Source organism: Phocoena phocoena, chromosome 15, assembly GCF_963924675.1.
Source record: "Phocoena phocoena chromosome 15, mPhoPho1.1, whole genome shotgun sequence".
NCBI lineage: Eukaryota > Metazoa > Chordata > Mammalia > Artiodactyla > Phocoenidae > Phocoena > Phocoena phocoena.
The window spans coordinates 21700689-21714153 of record NC_089233.1 but is presented as its reverse complement, the minus strand read 5'-3'; the positions used below and the strand labels follow the sequence as shown (position 1 = coordinate 21714153).

Sequence of the window (13465 nt, the reverse complement as noted above, 5' to 3'; positions counted from 1 at the left end):
AGAATCCAGCATTTAACTTTTTAAAGCACTGGCTTTCAAATTCATTACAGTATTTGCAAAACCTATGACAAAGGGCAGATTTCTCTAAGCAAAGAGCTTTTACAAAGAGCTTTTGTTTTTGTTTTGCTTTGTTTTAAGTACAGTTTAGTAGAAAAATAGACAAAGGGCATGAACCAATTCGTGGGGAAAGTGTGTGTATGTGTGTGTGTGTGTTGTGTGTGTGTGTGGCCAATTATTGTAAAAGATGTAATAGCTAAAAAAATTTTTAATCTGTGAAATTGACAAAAATTAAAAGATTGGCACTGCCCAGTATTAACCATGGTATGGAGAAATAGGCACTCAAAAATTATTGGTGAGAGTGTAAAATGGTACTTTTTTTTTGCGGTACGCAGGCCTCTCACTGTTGTGGCCTCTCCCGTTGCGGAGCACAGGCTCTGGACGCACAGGCCCAGTGGCCATGGCTCACGGGCCCAGCCGCTCCGCGGCATGTGGGATCCTCCCGGACTGGGGCACAAACCTGTGTCCCCCACATCGGCAGGTGGACTCCCAACCACTGCGCCACCAGGGAAGCCCCAAAATGGTACATTTTTGGAGGACTTTTTTTTTTTTTGGCTGCATTGAGTCTTTGTTGCTGCACGCGGGCTTTCTCTAGTTGTGGCGAGTGGGGGCTACTCTTCGTTGTGGTGCGCGGGCTTCTCATTGCGGTGGCTTCTCTCATTGTGGAGCACAGGCTCTAGGCGTGCGGGCTTCAGTAGTTGAAGCACGTGGCCTCAGTAGTTGTGGCTCACGGCCTCTAGAGTGCAGGCTCTTTTGTGGCGCACGGGCTTAGTAGTTGTTGCCCTGCATCATGTGGGATCTTCCCGGACCAGGGATTGAACCCGTGTCTCCTGCATCAGCAGGTGGATTCTTTTTGTCTGTTTGTTTTTGCGGTACGCGGGCCTCTCACTGTTGTGGCCTCTCCCGTTGCGGAGCACAGGCTCCGGACACACAGGCTCAACGGCAATGGCTCACGGTCCCAGCCACTCCGTGGCACGTGGGATCTTCCCGGACGGGGACACGAACCCACATCCCCTGCATTGGCAGGTGGACTCTCAACTTCTGTGCCACCAGGGAAGCCCAGCAGGTGGATTCTTAACCACTGTGCTACCAGGGAAGTTCCTGGAGGTTTATTTTAATATATTAAAATTGTAATTGTTTATACTCTTAGGCCCAGCATTTACTTTTAAGAATTTACCCTGCCAAAACATTTGGTCAAGTTTACAAAATAGTCGCATGAGAATATTATTTGCAATATTGGGTTTTTGTTCATTTGTTTTATAAATAACAGCCTAATTGAGGTATAATTCACATGCCATAAAATTCACCCTTTTAAAGTGTACAGTTTGTGGTTTTTAGTATACTCACAGAGTTGTGCAACTATTGCTACTATCTAATTCCAGAACATTTTCACCATCCCCAAAAGAAACCCCATACTCATTAGCAGTCACTCCTCGTTCCACCTCCTCCTTGCCTCTGGCAACCATTAATCTCCTTTCTGTCTGTATAGAGCTGACTATTCTGGACGTTTCATATAAAGGGAATTATACAACAATAGCCTTTGTAACTGGCTTCTTTCACTTAGTTACTTAGCATAATGTTTTCAAAGTCCATCCATATTGTAACATGTACCAATGTTCCATTCCCTTTTCTGGCTGAAAAATATATTTCATTACCACATTTTGTTATTCATTCATTAGCTGGACATTTGGGTTGTTCCTGAATGTTTTGGCTTTTACGAATATAAACATTCATATATAAGTTTTTTAACAAAACATCTTTTTCATTGTTTTGGGTGTATACCTAGGAGTAGAATTGCCAGGATAGGGTATCTCTCTGTTTATCCATTTGAAGAACTGCCAGACTGTTTTCCAAAGCAGTTGAACCATTTTACATTCCATCAGCAGTGCACAAGGGTTCCAATTTCTCCACATCCTTATCAACACTTATTATCTGTCTTTGATTATGGCCTTCCTAATGGGTGTGAAGTAGTGTCTCATTGTGGTTTTGTTATGCATTTCCGTAGTGACTGATAACATTGAACATATTTTTTGTGCTTTTTGGCCATCTATATATCTTATTTGGAGAAATGCTTATTCAAGTTCCTTGCCCATTTTTTAATTGGGTTATTTGTTTTTTTTAATTGTTGAGTTATAAGAGTTCTTTATATATTCTGGATACTAATCCTTACCAGATTTTTTCCCATTTTGTGGATTATCTTTTCACTCTTTTGAAAATGTCTTTTGATGCACATTGCCATATTGTTTTTTTTTTTTAATTTATTTATTTTATTTATTTATTTTTGGCTGTGTTGGGTCCTCGCTGCTGTGCGCGGGCTCTCTCTAGTTGCGGCGAGCAGGGGCCACTCTTCATTGCGGTGCATGGGCCTCCCACTGTGGCAGCTTCTCCCGTTGTGGAGCACGGGCTCCAGGCACGCGGGCCTCAGCAGTCGCGGCACGCGGGCTCAGCAGTTGTGGCTCACGGGCTCCAGAGCACAGGCTCAGTAGTTGTGGCACACGGGCCCAGCCGCTCCGCGGCACGTGGGATCTTCCCAGACCAGGGCTCGAACCCGCATCCTCTACACTGGTAGGCGGATCCGTAACCACTGCGCCACCAGGGAAGCCCCTGCCATATTGTTTTAATAGCCAACTATTAGAAGCATACTAATGTCCCTCAAGAAGAGATTGATTAAATAAATGATGGTATATCCATATAATAAAATTCTTTATAACCATTAAATGTTTGGTGTAGTCCATTCACTTAGATGTAAATTACAAAAAACAAGTTAGAAACAATATCAATAGAATGACACCATTTTAAAAATAAAAAGGATAATATTTGCATAGAAAAAGTTCTAGATGAATATATAGTAAAGCTGTAAATGCGTATGTCTGGAAGAGTGGCATTATGGGAGGCTTATTTTCTTTACTGTTTATTTCTGTAATATTTGAATTGTATAATGATGTATTTTTAAAATAGTGTTTTACAATTGTGTTCTAGAAATTCTGGTTCTAGTTTGTTTTTGTTTCTTTTGAAATAGGTGTGAGTCATCCTGTTCTAAAGCAAGTTGCTGAACAGTTTCTCAACATGAGGGGTGGGCTTGGTTTATCTGGTGCAAAGACCAAGTACCGTGGAGGTAAGCGTTTTGTTCCATTAAGGTTAATTTACCAGGATGCCGCCTCTCCCCCCAGTAGCATATTGGAGTATAATAGGCCTGATTATTTACTACCAAATAGTATCAATGTGGAAAGAAAGAATTAGATTGCTTGAGTGTTATGTATTAAACATGTTTGTGTATGTGTTGGGGGAAGGGCAGGATAGCAAGGAGAGCCAGACTAGGGAAAAGCTTAATCTTAATGGGTTAATACTGTGTTGTAGAGAATATTGAAGAATAAAACCAAAAGCCACTTTCTTCGCTCTTGCCTTACCTGGCCCCAGGTGAAATTCGAGAACAGAATGGAGACAGTCTCGTCCATGCTGCTCTTGTAGCAGAAAGTGCTGCTGCAGGAAGTGCAGAAGCAAATGCGTTTAGTGTTCTCCAGCATGTCCTCGGTGCTGGACCACATGTTAAGAGGGGCAGCAATGCCACCAGCTCTCTATACCAAGCTGTTGCCAAGGGAATTCACCAGCCATTTGATGTGAGTCTGAACAGTCGATATCTCTCCTTTTGTTTTCACAGGCTCAGTGTTTACGATGTAGTCCTGATAACTTGCTCTTAATGTTAATCTGCTTTTAAAATTTAAGATGAGGGACTTCTCTGGTGGTCCAGTGGTTAAGACTCAGCACGCTTCCACTGCAGGTGGCACAGGTTCTATCCCTGGCCGGGGAACTAAGATCCCACATGCCACGCGGTGTGGCCAAAAAAAAAAAAAATTAAGATGAACACAAAGAAAATCTTTGTAAAATTGAAGAGACAGCCAGGCTTAATTTTAGTACCTTAGTGGGTCTATCAAAAACTTGCTGTTATTCTAATATAAAAGGAAGAATTGAATGCTTAAAGAGTCAGAAATTCACACTCCGTTCCCTTTAGAATAAAGTTTTAGATATTAAACATTCCCCTAGATTCTAATTAGTCGTTTTTTCTGATTTCTTCTGTCCCCTTCTATTCTTGTGGCTACTTCCTGAATTTCACTGCCCTTCATGTTTTCCAACCAGTGTACAAGATACACAGCAAGAAATTACTTACAGACCTGCTCCTCCAGGTTGAGATTAAGTTAAAAGAGAAAAATGACATTTAACCATAACTAAAAGTTATGTTGCCTTAGAAGACACCTTTTTATGACAGTGAGGAAAGTGCTAAAGCTTTCAAAATAACGATACTCAAATCAAGAATGTAAAATGTCAACTGACAAAATATTTGATGAGTGACGGTAGTTTGCCCAATGTAATGCCCCATGTGACCTTCAATTATATCTTTATAAAGTAACAAATGTGCTAAATTGTAGGATTAAGTATCGTTCATAATTTCAGCAATAGTACATGGCGCAGGTAGGTTTATGCCTCTGAGTCTTCGGCCATTTGACACTTAATGGTGAAAATTAAAATCAGTCATCTTCTCTTTTTGTTCCTCTGTTTAATACTTTAGTGGTAGTGTCAGACTTTTTTTTTTTTAGCAGAGGAGCCTTTTTCATCAGTGCCATTCCCCAACTGCAATGCCCAACACAAAAGTTCTTGCTTTTAAAGAAGTTTAGAAGGCTTACTTGACAGTGAAACCCTTGGAATCTTCTGTACATAACCTTAGAGTTCCCTGGAGCACAGTTTGAAAACCATTATCTTATATATTTTTTTAAGTTTATTTATTTTGGCTGCACTGGCTCTTAGTTGTGGCACGTGGGATCTTCATTGCAGCATGTTTAGTTGTAGCATGCGGGATCTTTTAGTTGCAGCATGTGGGCTTCTTAGTTGCAGCATGTGGGCTTCTTAGTTGCGGCATGCACATGGGATCTAGTTCCCCGACCAGGGATCGAACCCAGGCTCCCTGCAGCTCAGAGTCTTACCCACTGGACCACCAGGGAACTCCCAAAACCATTATCTTAAATTAGTCCTAGTCCTTGATTAGATATCCTCCAGATTTTCTTTCTCCTCGTTCATGGTCTGCTCTGTTTTCTTTTCTTCATGCTTTACTCTTCACCATTGAATGTTAATGATGCTTTGGGTAGTTGGAGTTTAATCTAATCCAGTGACATAATATAATAGAAATTCCTGGGAATTCCCTGGTGGCGCAGTGGTTAACGATCCGCCTGCCAATGCAGGGGACATGGGTTCAAGCCCTGGTCCGGGAAGATCCCACATGCTGCGGAGCAACTAGGCCCATGCACCACAACTACTGAGCCTGCACACCACAGCTACTGAAGCCCATGCACCTAGAGCCCATGCTCCACAACAAGAGAAGCCACCGCTATTAGAAGCCCAGGCACTGCAACGAAGAGCAGCCCCTGCTCTCCGCAACTAGAGGAAACCCGTGTGCAGCAATGAAGACCCATTGCAGCCATAAATAAATAAATAAATAAATTTAAAAGATAAATCCACCAAAAAAAAAAATTAATATAAATTCCTACTTCAGAATTTGGCCAGAAATTTGGAGGATGACTAGTTAGTCTCAGAATTGTAATTAAACTTCAGGTGATTGAAGTGCATATCTTTGTATGCTTCGTATGGGCCAAACAAATGGTTTTCAAACTTCATCTGGAACACTAGTTTAAAATTCAGAATCCCAGACTGCATCTTTAGTGATCTGAGTGAGTAGATCTGTTGTAGGAACCTGAAAGTACATTTTTAATAACAACTCAAGTGATCCTTATGTAAACGGTCCACATAAACACTGAAAAGCACTTTACTAGGGTGTCATGTCCACCTTAAGGAACTTAACACTCTACTCAGACTACAGACAGAAATACCCATTTTTCAGAGGCTAAACTTCTTGCTCCCTTGGACATCTGAATAATAGATACTAAGCAGAAATTTTTTTCCTAACCCTTTAATTTTAGTCTATAGGAGAAGTGAAAGCGAATTGGTGAAAAGGAAGTCACCACCAACAGCAGAGGGAAGAAAGCAGGTTTATCTAATGCCAAAGCCCATGATTTATACCACTCAGCTGTACTGAATCTACAGTAGTAATGTTCACAAGTTAATGTTTGCATTAACTTTTAATCATCAAAAGGTTAAAAAATACCAAGGAAAGTGAGCCGTCATTTTAGAAAGAGTTAAATGAGAAAAGCTAAAACATTACAGTTGTGAAAGAGGTAACCTGTATATAGAACACTTCAGTCCTTAATAGAACCATTTAAGTGAAATATTAATCCATGTCTTTGCTTATACTGTGAAGGTATACGTTTTTGTGTAGACAGCCTTAGGGAAATTGTGCCCTGTTTTACCTGGTAGAATGACATACAGTAAAGTTTCATTATATTTTCAGGTTTCCGCTTTTAATGCCAGTTACTCAGATTCTGGACTCTTTGGGATTTACACTATCTCACAGGCTGCAGCTGCTGGAGATGTAAGTTACAAACTCATCAATTCTCACAAGATTTTTTCCCCCATTAACATATTTTTAGTAAGAACATGGAATGTTTGAATGCCATGATTTATCAGAGTTCTGTATAGTGTAATATCATTAAAGTGTTATCTGCTGTGGAGGAAAGTTAGAAATGAAAAACGCATATACTGATGCTTCCAGAAAAGAGGGAGGAAATGTTTCCTTGGTATTTTCGTTCTGTGTGGGCATGTGGCATTGAGTTGTCTCTGGGATATCTAAATGAAGAACTCAGTTGAGGTCAAGGCCAAGATGTATACTGGGAGTCATCATTATAAAGAGTGTGTTGAAGTCAGGGTTACATGTGAAAGGTTGGAGGAGAAGAAAACTGAAGGTCAAGCTAAGGAAAATGGCCAAAAAGAAACAGAAAGAAAAAGAAGAGAAACTGGCACGTTTGGAGGCCAGAAAAGAGAGAATGGTTAACACTGTTTCGATATACTCTGGATTAACATCCGTTTAGTTACCACAGAGAGGTCTGGTAGTTTTAGCAAACTAGGATAATATTGGTGATACTATCAGTTTTTATCAGAGCATTGGAAGTGAACTAAAATTTGTAATATTAAGGAATGAATGGGAAGAAAGAAATACAAAGTTGGTGCAGGCAGGTGGAGCTTAGACTTGTAAGGAGGTGGGTGGTAGTTTTAGGAGAGTTTCCACTGAGAGATTAAGTAGGAAGAGACATTCACACTGAAAGGAAAGAAAATTGGAGCGAATATAGGAGATAAATTATAGGTGGATGAAGTCTGAAAAAGCAACAGTAAGCAGGATCCAAAGTACAATCGGACATTTTAGCCTTGGACACAAAGGCTGATGGGAGAAGAGGATGTCGGGAAGATGAGGAAGTACATCCCTGGTAAGGTAGGAGGCTAAGTCATGTTTTGAGAATAAGAGAAGGGAGGAGGGCCTTCCCTGGTGGCGCAGTGATTGAGAATCTGCCTTCTAATGCAGGGAACACGGGTTCGAGCCCTGGTCTGGGAGGATCCCACATGCCGCGGAGCAACTAGGCCCGTGAGCCACAACTACTGAGCCTGTGCATCTGGAGCCTGTGCTCCGCAACAGGAGAGGCCGTGACAGTGAGAGGCCCACGCACTGCGATGAAGAGTGGCCTCCGCTTGCCACAACTAGAGAAAGCCCTCGCACGGAAACGAAGACCCAACACAGCAAAAATTAATTAATTAATTAATAAACTCCTACCCGCAACATCCAAAAAAAAAAAAGTCTTAAAAAAAAAAAAAAAGAGAGAAGGGAGGAGAGTTTAAAGAAGGTAATGAGGTTTGGGACAGATGAGTGGCTAGATGCACACAGAATGAGCATAACAGCAGTACAGATGTCTCCTTGAGATAAGTGACCACAAATTCATAGTACAGCCAGACGTCTAGCCTAATGCAGAAATGGAGGAGGCAGGCAGTAGGGTTGATCCCAGGCTGGAATCCTGCAAAGTAGGCAGGTCAGAAGTATGAGCAGATGGCAGGAAGTTGGAAACACTGGCAAGAGTGATTGAAGAGATGATTCATGGATTTAGGCTAAAGAAGTGAAGCCAGGGGGACCTGATAGATTGAAAGTGGACAAATCAAGGACCTAGAGATGTTGATAAAATGGAAGATAAGGATAGCGTGATTAAAGACTTAGGCCGGAGGTCTTGGAATTGAGGATTTCAGAGGTAGGTCAGATCTAGGTTATGTGCAGGTCTGGGGTATGGCTATGGAAATGGGTAGCTCACCTGGAGGGGAAATGAAGGTCCTAGAGTTTAGGTGATTAGAAAGAACAGTAAGTAGCAGACCCAGAATGGTGCCAGGGTTGGGAGGGAGAAAATCATGGGCCAGGTTTATTATTAATTTATTTATTCAACATATATTTACCAAGTACCCACCCATATCACTAGAACTTGATTCCTTCATGACTCTAGCACTCCAGGTATGGACAGGCTTTACAGATTTGGCTGTGTATGGATTACTACTTTTTTCTTAGTGAATAGTAAGAGATAGCAGTATTAATTATATGATACTTTGAGAGTCTTGGGGAAACTTTGAGGTGCTTATTCTTTGTAGGCAATTATAAATCCCTGAGATTTCTTTTCCTAAACCCTACTGCCATCCTCTGCCCTCTGCCACTTAACGTTTGTTAAGAAACTTGGCCACTTGGATATTGTACAAACAGCTGCTTTATGGAACCTTGGAAAAGTAAGCAGCACATAGTGACTTAAGAATTCCAAATGGACACTATACTGTTTCTCTGGAACTAACCTTCCATCTTTTGTTTTTGCCTCAGTAGAGGAGCATTTGAATGCTGCAGCAGACTTTGTTTTTTGTTTGTTTGTTTTGTTTTGTTTTTTTTTGCGGTACGCAGGCCTCTCACTGTTGTGGCCCCTCCCGCTGCGGAGCACAGGCTCCGGACGCGCAGGCTCATCGGCCACGGCTCACGGGCCCAGCCACTCCGCGGCATGTGGGATCTTCCCGGACCAGGGCACGAACCCGTGTCCCCTGCATCGGCAGGCAGAGTCTCAACCACTGCGCCACCAGAGAAGCCCCTGCGGCAGACTTCGGCACTGATCAAAGATGACCAGCTTTTACTTGTCTATCCTAGGTTATCAAGGCTGCCTATAACCAAGTAAAAACAGTTGCTCAAGGAAACCTTTCTAATACAGATGTCCAAGTTGCCAAGTAAGTTTCAATATTAATGTTTCAATTATTTGAAAGTTGTATTTTTTCTAGTTACAACACTATTGTAATAAATACACAAAAAGGATTGAAAGGCACAGAAAAGTATTTAAAACGAAAGGGAAATATACTCCTACCCCCTAGAGATATAATTGTTAACATTTTGATTATTTTCTTGACCATTTTTTTTTTTTTTTTTTTGTACACGGGCCTCTCACTGTTGTGGCCCCCCCCCCGCCGCGGAGCACAGGCTCCGGATGCGCAGGCCCAGCGGCCATGGCCCACGGGCCCAGCCGCTCCGCGGCATGTGGGATCCTCCCGGACCGGGGCACGAACCCGCGTCCCCTGCATCGGCAGGCGGACTCCCAACCACTGCGCCACCAGGGAAGCCCCCTTGACCATTTTTAAACATAATTGTTAATATTGTATATATACTTGTTAATAAATAATACTTATTACTGTTTATTGTAGAAATTGAAAGTTACAAAGACAAAAATTATTTTTCATTCCCTGCCAATGATTCTTCTCTTTTTTTAACATTATAATGCTGTTTGCATTTATTCCATTTATTTTTATTACTAAAAATTTGTCATAAACAGTTTTAATTGGTGTATCAAAATATACTTATTGGACATTTTCAACAAGTTGGCAGTTTGAAATTATAAACTATAAAGGATATCTTCGGGTTTTAAAACATTTTTGTATTTCATATTACTTTCTTGGTATAGATTCTCAACTGGGCCAGGAGTTATAAACATTATAATGAAAAGGCTGTGCATTAAAATATACGTTTGTGTTTATGTATTATTTTTATATTTTGGAGTCACAATGTTGAAAGGTTTTACCAGTTGATAAGCACGTTGTCAGTATATATGAGAGTGCCTGTTGTACCATAACCATTGGCAACATTTTCCTCTTTACTGATTTGATAGACCAAAAAATATATCTGATTAAAAGATTGCAATATCTGTCTCCTATTTGGTGATTTTTAAATTCGCACATTGAAAGTGCTAACAACTCCTCTTAACTCAGTAGCTCTGGGAGTTTCTCTAAAAGAGACAGATTTTGGACAGAGTTGGAAATCAGCTTGCATTTTCATACAGGAGTTCAAAACATTTAAATTTGACCCCATCCATTTAGGACAATTCAGAATGTGTGAATCCTAAAACTCCGGAGGCCTCTATGATCATTTAGTATTGCCCACAAAGGAAATATGACAGGGTGAATTACAACCCAGGAGGGAACAGTCTTTTACCATTTCTGTTCTCATTAGTATTATTACTTTTGTTATACTGAACACACTAAGAAGTGCATCTCTCAAATAAGTACAACACAATTTATTAAATATTGTATACATGGAACCAAGGATCGATAGGATGCAGCTCTGCATGATTGCATCAGAAACAAACCTTATAATAAATTGAAACAATGGATAAGCTTCGGAGAAATCTGTTTCAAATCTAATTTATTTAAGAAAATGTATTTTCTTAATAAGTGTGGCACAGTTCTTATCAGGTATAGCAACATTTAGAAAATGGAATTTTAGTTGTTAATGTCAAGATATATTTATTTTCTGCCATTTTGATGGAGTTGATACTTTTTTTGTAAGGTTCTTAATCCTCCTATAGTGAAAAAGAGAAGGTGAGGTGTCATTGCTGAAGGGACAAACTAATAATCACTTGGTAAAGTTTATTGCAGGTAAAATCTTTTTTCAATTAAGTGGACAGTGTGGTAAAATTGCTACATTAAATTGTAATTATGTTTAAATGGAAGTCTTGCTACAGAGTGCCAAGGAGATTAGTTTGAGTTAAATAACTCAAGTGCCTTATTGAACATAATTTCTTTCTGGGATAAGTATGAATTGGATTTTGTTTTATTTCAAATTGATGTTTTTCTGCCCATATTTAAGCTACAGGGACTTATAAGACCTATACTGTTCTTCCCCACTTGCCCTACCCTCAGTGAGACAAATCGCAGCACACAAATGGGCTAGGGGTGGGGTTAAGGGAAGTTATATTATCAGCACACAGCATTCTGCTAAAGAGACAGTGAGAAGAGCCCACATAGGGATGTTCTTTAATAGAGATACCTAAAACCATCACCAAAAATGTATCTAAAATAGTTGGTGAATTGAAGAAATAGAATGGAGACCTTTAGCACTGTAAGATTTCAAAGCTGTTAGTTAGTTTGTATATTTACCCAAACATGTTTAAGGGTGTGGGAACATACTTTGCCTTGCTCTGTAAAACTGGCGTCTGCCTTAGTTACACACCTTTTATTGGACAGGAACAAGCTGAAAGCTGGGTACCTAATGTCAGTGGAGTCTTCTGAGGGTTTCCTGGATGAAGTTGGGTCCCAGGCTCTAGTTGCTGGTTCATATGTGCCGCCATCCACAGTCCTTCAGCAGATTGACTCGGTAGCTGATGCTGATGTCATAAATGTAAGCAAATGAAAATTTATTTAACATCAAATAACTTGTCCTTAATGATCCAGTTTCAGAAGGAATGCATAACCTTCCTTGGGCTGTTTATGCTGTTCTCGTGGTGTTTGGTGCCTATGTACCTGGTGTGGAGGGAGAAGGGCTCATCCCCATATCTGCAGATAGCTTCCTTGTCAACTCAGGGTGATGTATCTTCCTCATGCAACTAAATTACCATTAGGTTAAACCATTTTAAATTCTTAAAGGTCAAGAAGAGTCAAATATTGGCAGTTTCATACGATTCAACCTAATTGTCAAGTTTGGTATTTTCCTCCTCACTCCTAAGAAATAAACTCTATCCTGCCAATCTTTCGCAATCTACCATCTCAAGATTTTCTTTAGTCTTCTCAACATAAGACCTTCTCCTGCCCCTGCTCTATTTTTTTTTCACATATATTGTTTCCTATAAAATTGAGTTGTTTTGAGGGCAAGGACTATGTCTTATACCTCTTTGTATTCCCTGCTATGCCTAACAAGTACATGAACTACAGAATGAACACAAAATCAGTCCTTTCTGTATTAAAAATGCCAACTCCCCTTCCATGGTCGAGGTCTTAACCATCTTCTCACCAAGGGGTCTCCCCTTGGGGATAGAAAAAAGAAGCAGGCTATTTTAAGATAGCAGCCCTGACTTGATTTCACTTGAACCATAAGTTCATCATTACATACTCTTCCAAATGGCTGTGCTCATCTTATATACCATACTATCATGTGAGTCCAACCCAGCTGCCTGCAACACTGTCTCTTTATTAAAAAAGCTGACCTGAGATAATGTGGGACTGCTCCTCGTGGTATTGCACGTAACCTAAACAACCAGCCTTTGGACTCAAAGTAGCGGCGTAAGGAATACTAGGATATAAAGTGTAACTTTTAAGTTAACAATCAGTTTATTTTTATTGACTCAGACTATTTGCCATTGCAATACCAAAGCAGGGAAGTACAGCTCTGCTCAAGGAGACTCTGCCCTGTTTTGCAACGTCAGAAGGGTTTTCTTTTCCCTCTTTAACAGCTACGCTCATATTTAGAGCACCACACTTGCTCAGTCACACGTAGGATGAAATACTCAAACGAACAGAAGTTTATCTACTTGCTTATTTCTATTAACTTTCTGTCTTATTTTGTTTGTTTACTTAAAGGCTGCAAAGAAGTTTGTTTCTGGCCGGAAGTCAATGGCAGCAAGTGGAAATTTGGGGCATACACCTTTCGTTGATGAGTTGTAGTACTGAAACACATATTGCAGGAAAGAGCTGAACATTTTCTCAACTAAGAGCAGCAAGTATGTGAAAGTGAAAAGTCTCTAATGTAACATTTACCTTTTTTTCCAATGAGATGAAATATCATAAAGCATAAATGCAGGTAATTGTTCCCAACTGACCTAAAGTCAATAAAACTTCTGTTTAAATGTTTTTCTTGCATTTTTCCTAATCAGTTAATCAACACGTATTTGATACATGCTGAGTTTTTGTTTTAGATGCTTTAAAGGAGAACAGGAATATAATAATAAAGTACAGAAGCATGAGAAACTATTAAAAATTAAGGCTAAGTGGCTATCAGAGTAACTATTTCCAGATTATTATTGGTGGCTTTTTAAGATAAACACAGTTAAAAGTCTGTCTTCTTGGGTAAGAATAATTAAATGGTCTGGGTTTTACCCCCTTTTTTGCCGTTTTTGCGAAAGAGTTATTTGTGAAAAATATAAATTCCCTGCCAGTCATATCCTGTATTCACACTGCTTCATTTTATGTTTATCTTCACTGTGGC

The 13465-nt window shown here is 40.1% G+C and overlaps 1 protein-coding gene across 1 annotated transcript in view; it reads left to right on the top strand.

Moving 5' to 3' along the window:
• UQCRC2 (ubiquinol-cytochrome c reductase core protein 2) overlaps positions 1 to 13110 on the top strand; it is a 32449-nt gene extending 19339 nt beyond the window's left edge. Inside the window, exons 9-14 of the mRNA XM_065892429.1 lie at positions 3077 to 3172; positions 3475 to 3674; positions 6452 to 6532; positions 9152 to 9228; positions 11512 to 11665; positions 12841 to 13110. Of these exons, the coding sequence (XP_065748501.1) occupies positions 3077 to 3172; positions 3475 to 3674; positions 6452 to 6532; positions 9152 to 9228; positions 11512 to 11665; positions 12841 to 12924 (692 nt within the window). The 3' untranslated portion in view covers positions 12925 to 13110. The remainder of the gene's footprint in view (positions 1 to 3076; positions 3173 to 3474; positions 3675 to 6451; positions 6533 to 9151; positions 9229 to 11511; positions 11666 to 12840) is intronic.
• Positions 13111 to 13465: the final 355 nt, after the last annotated feature.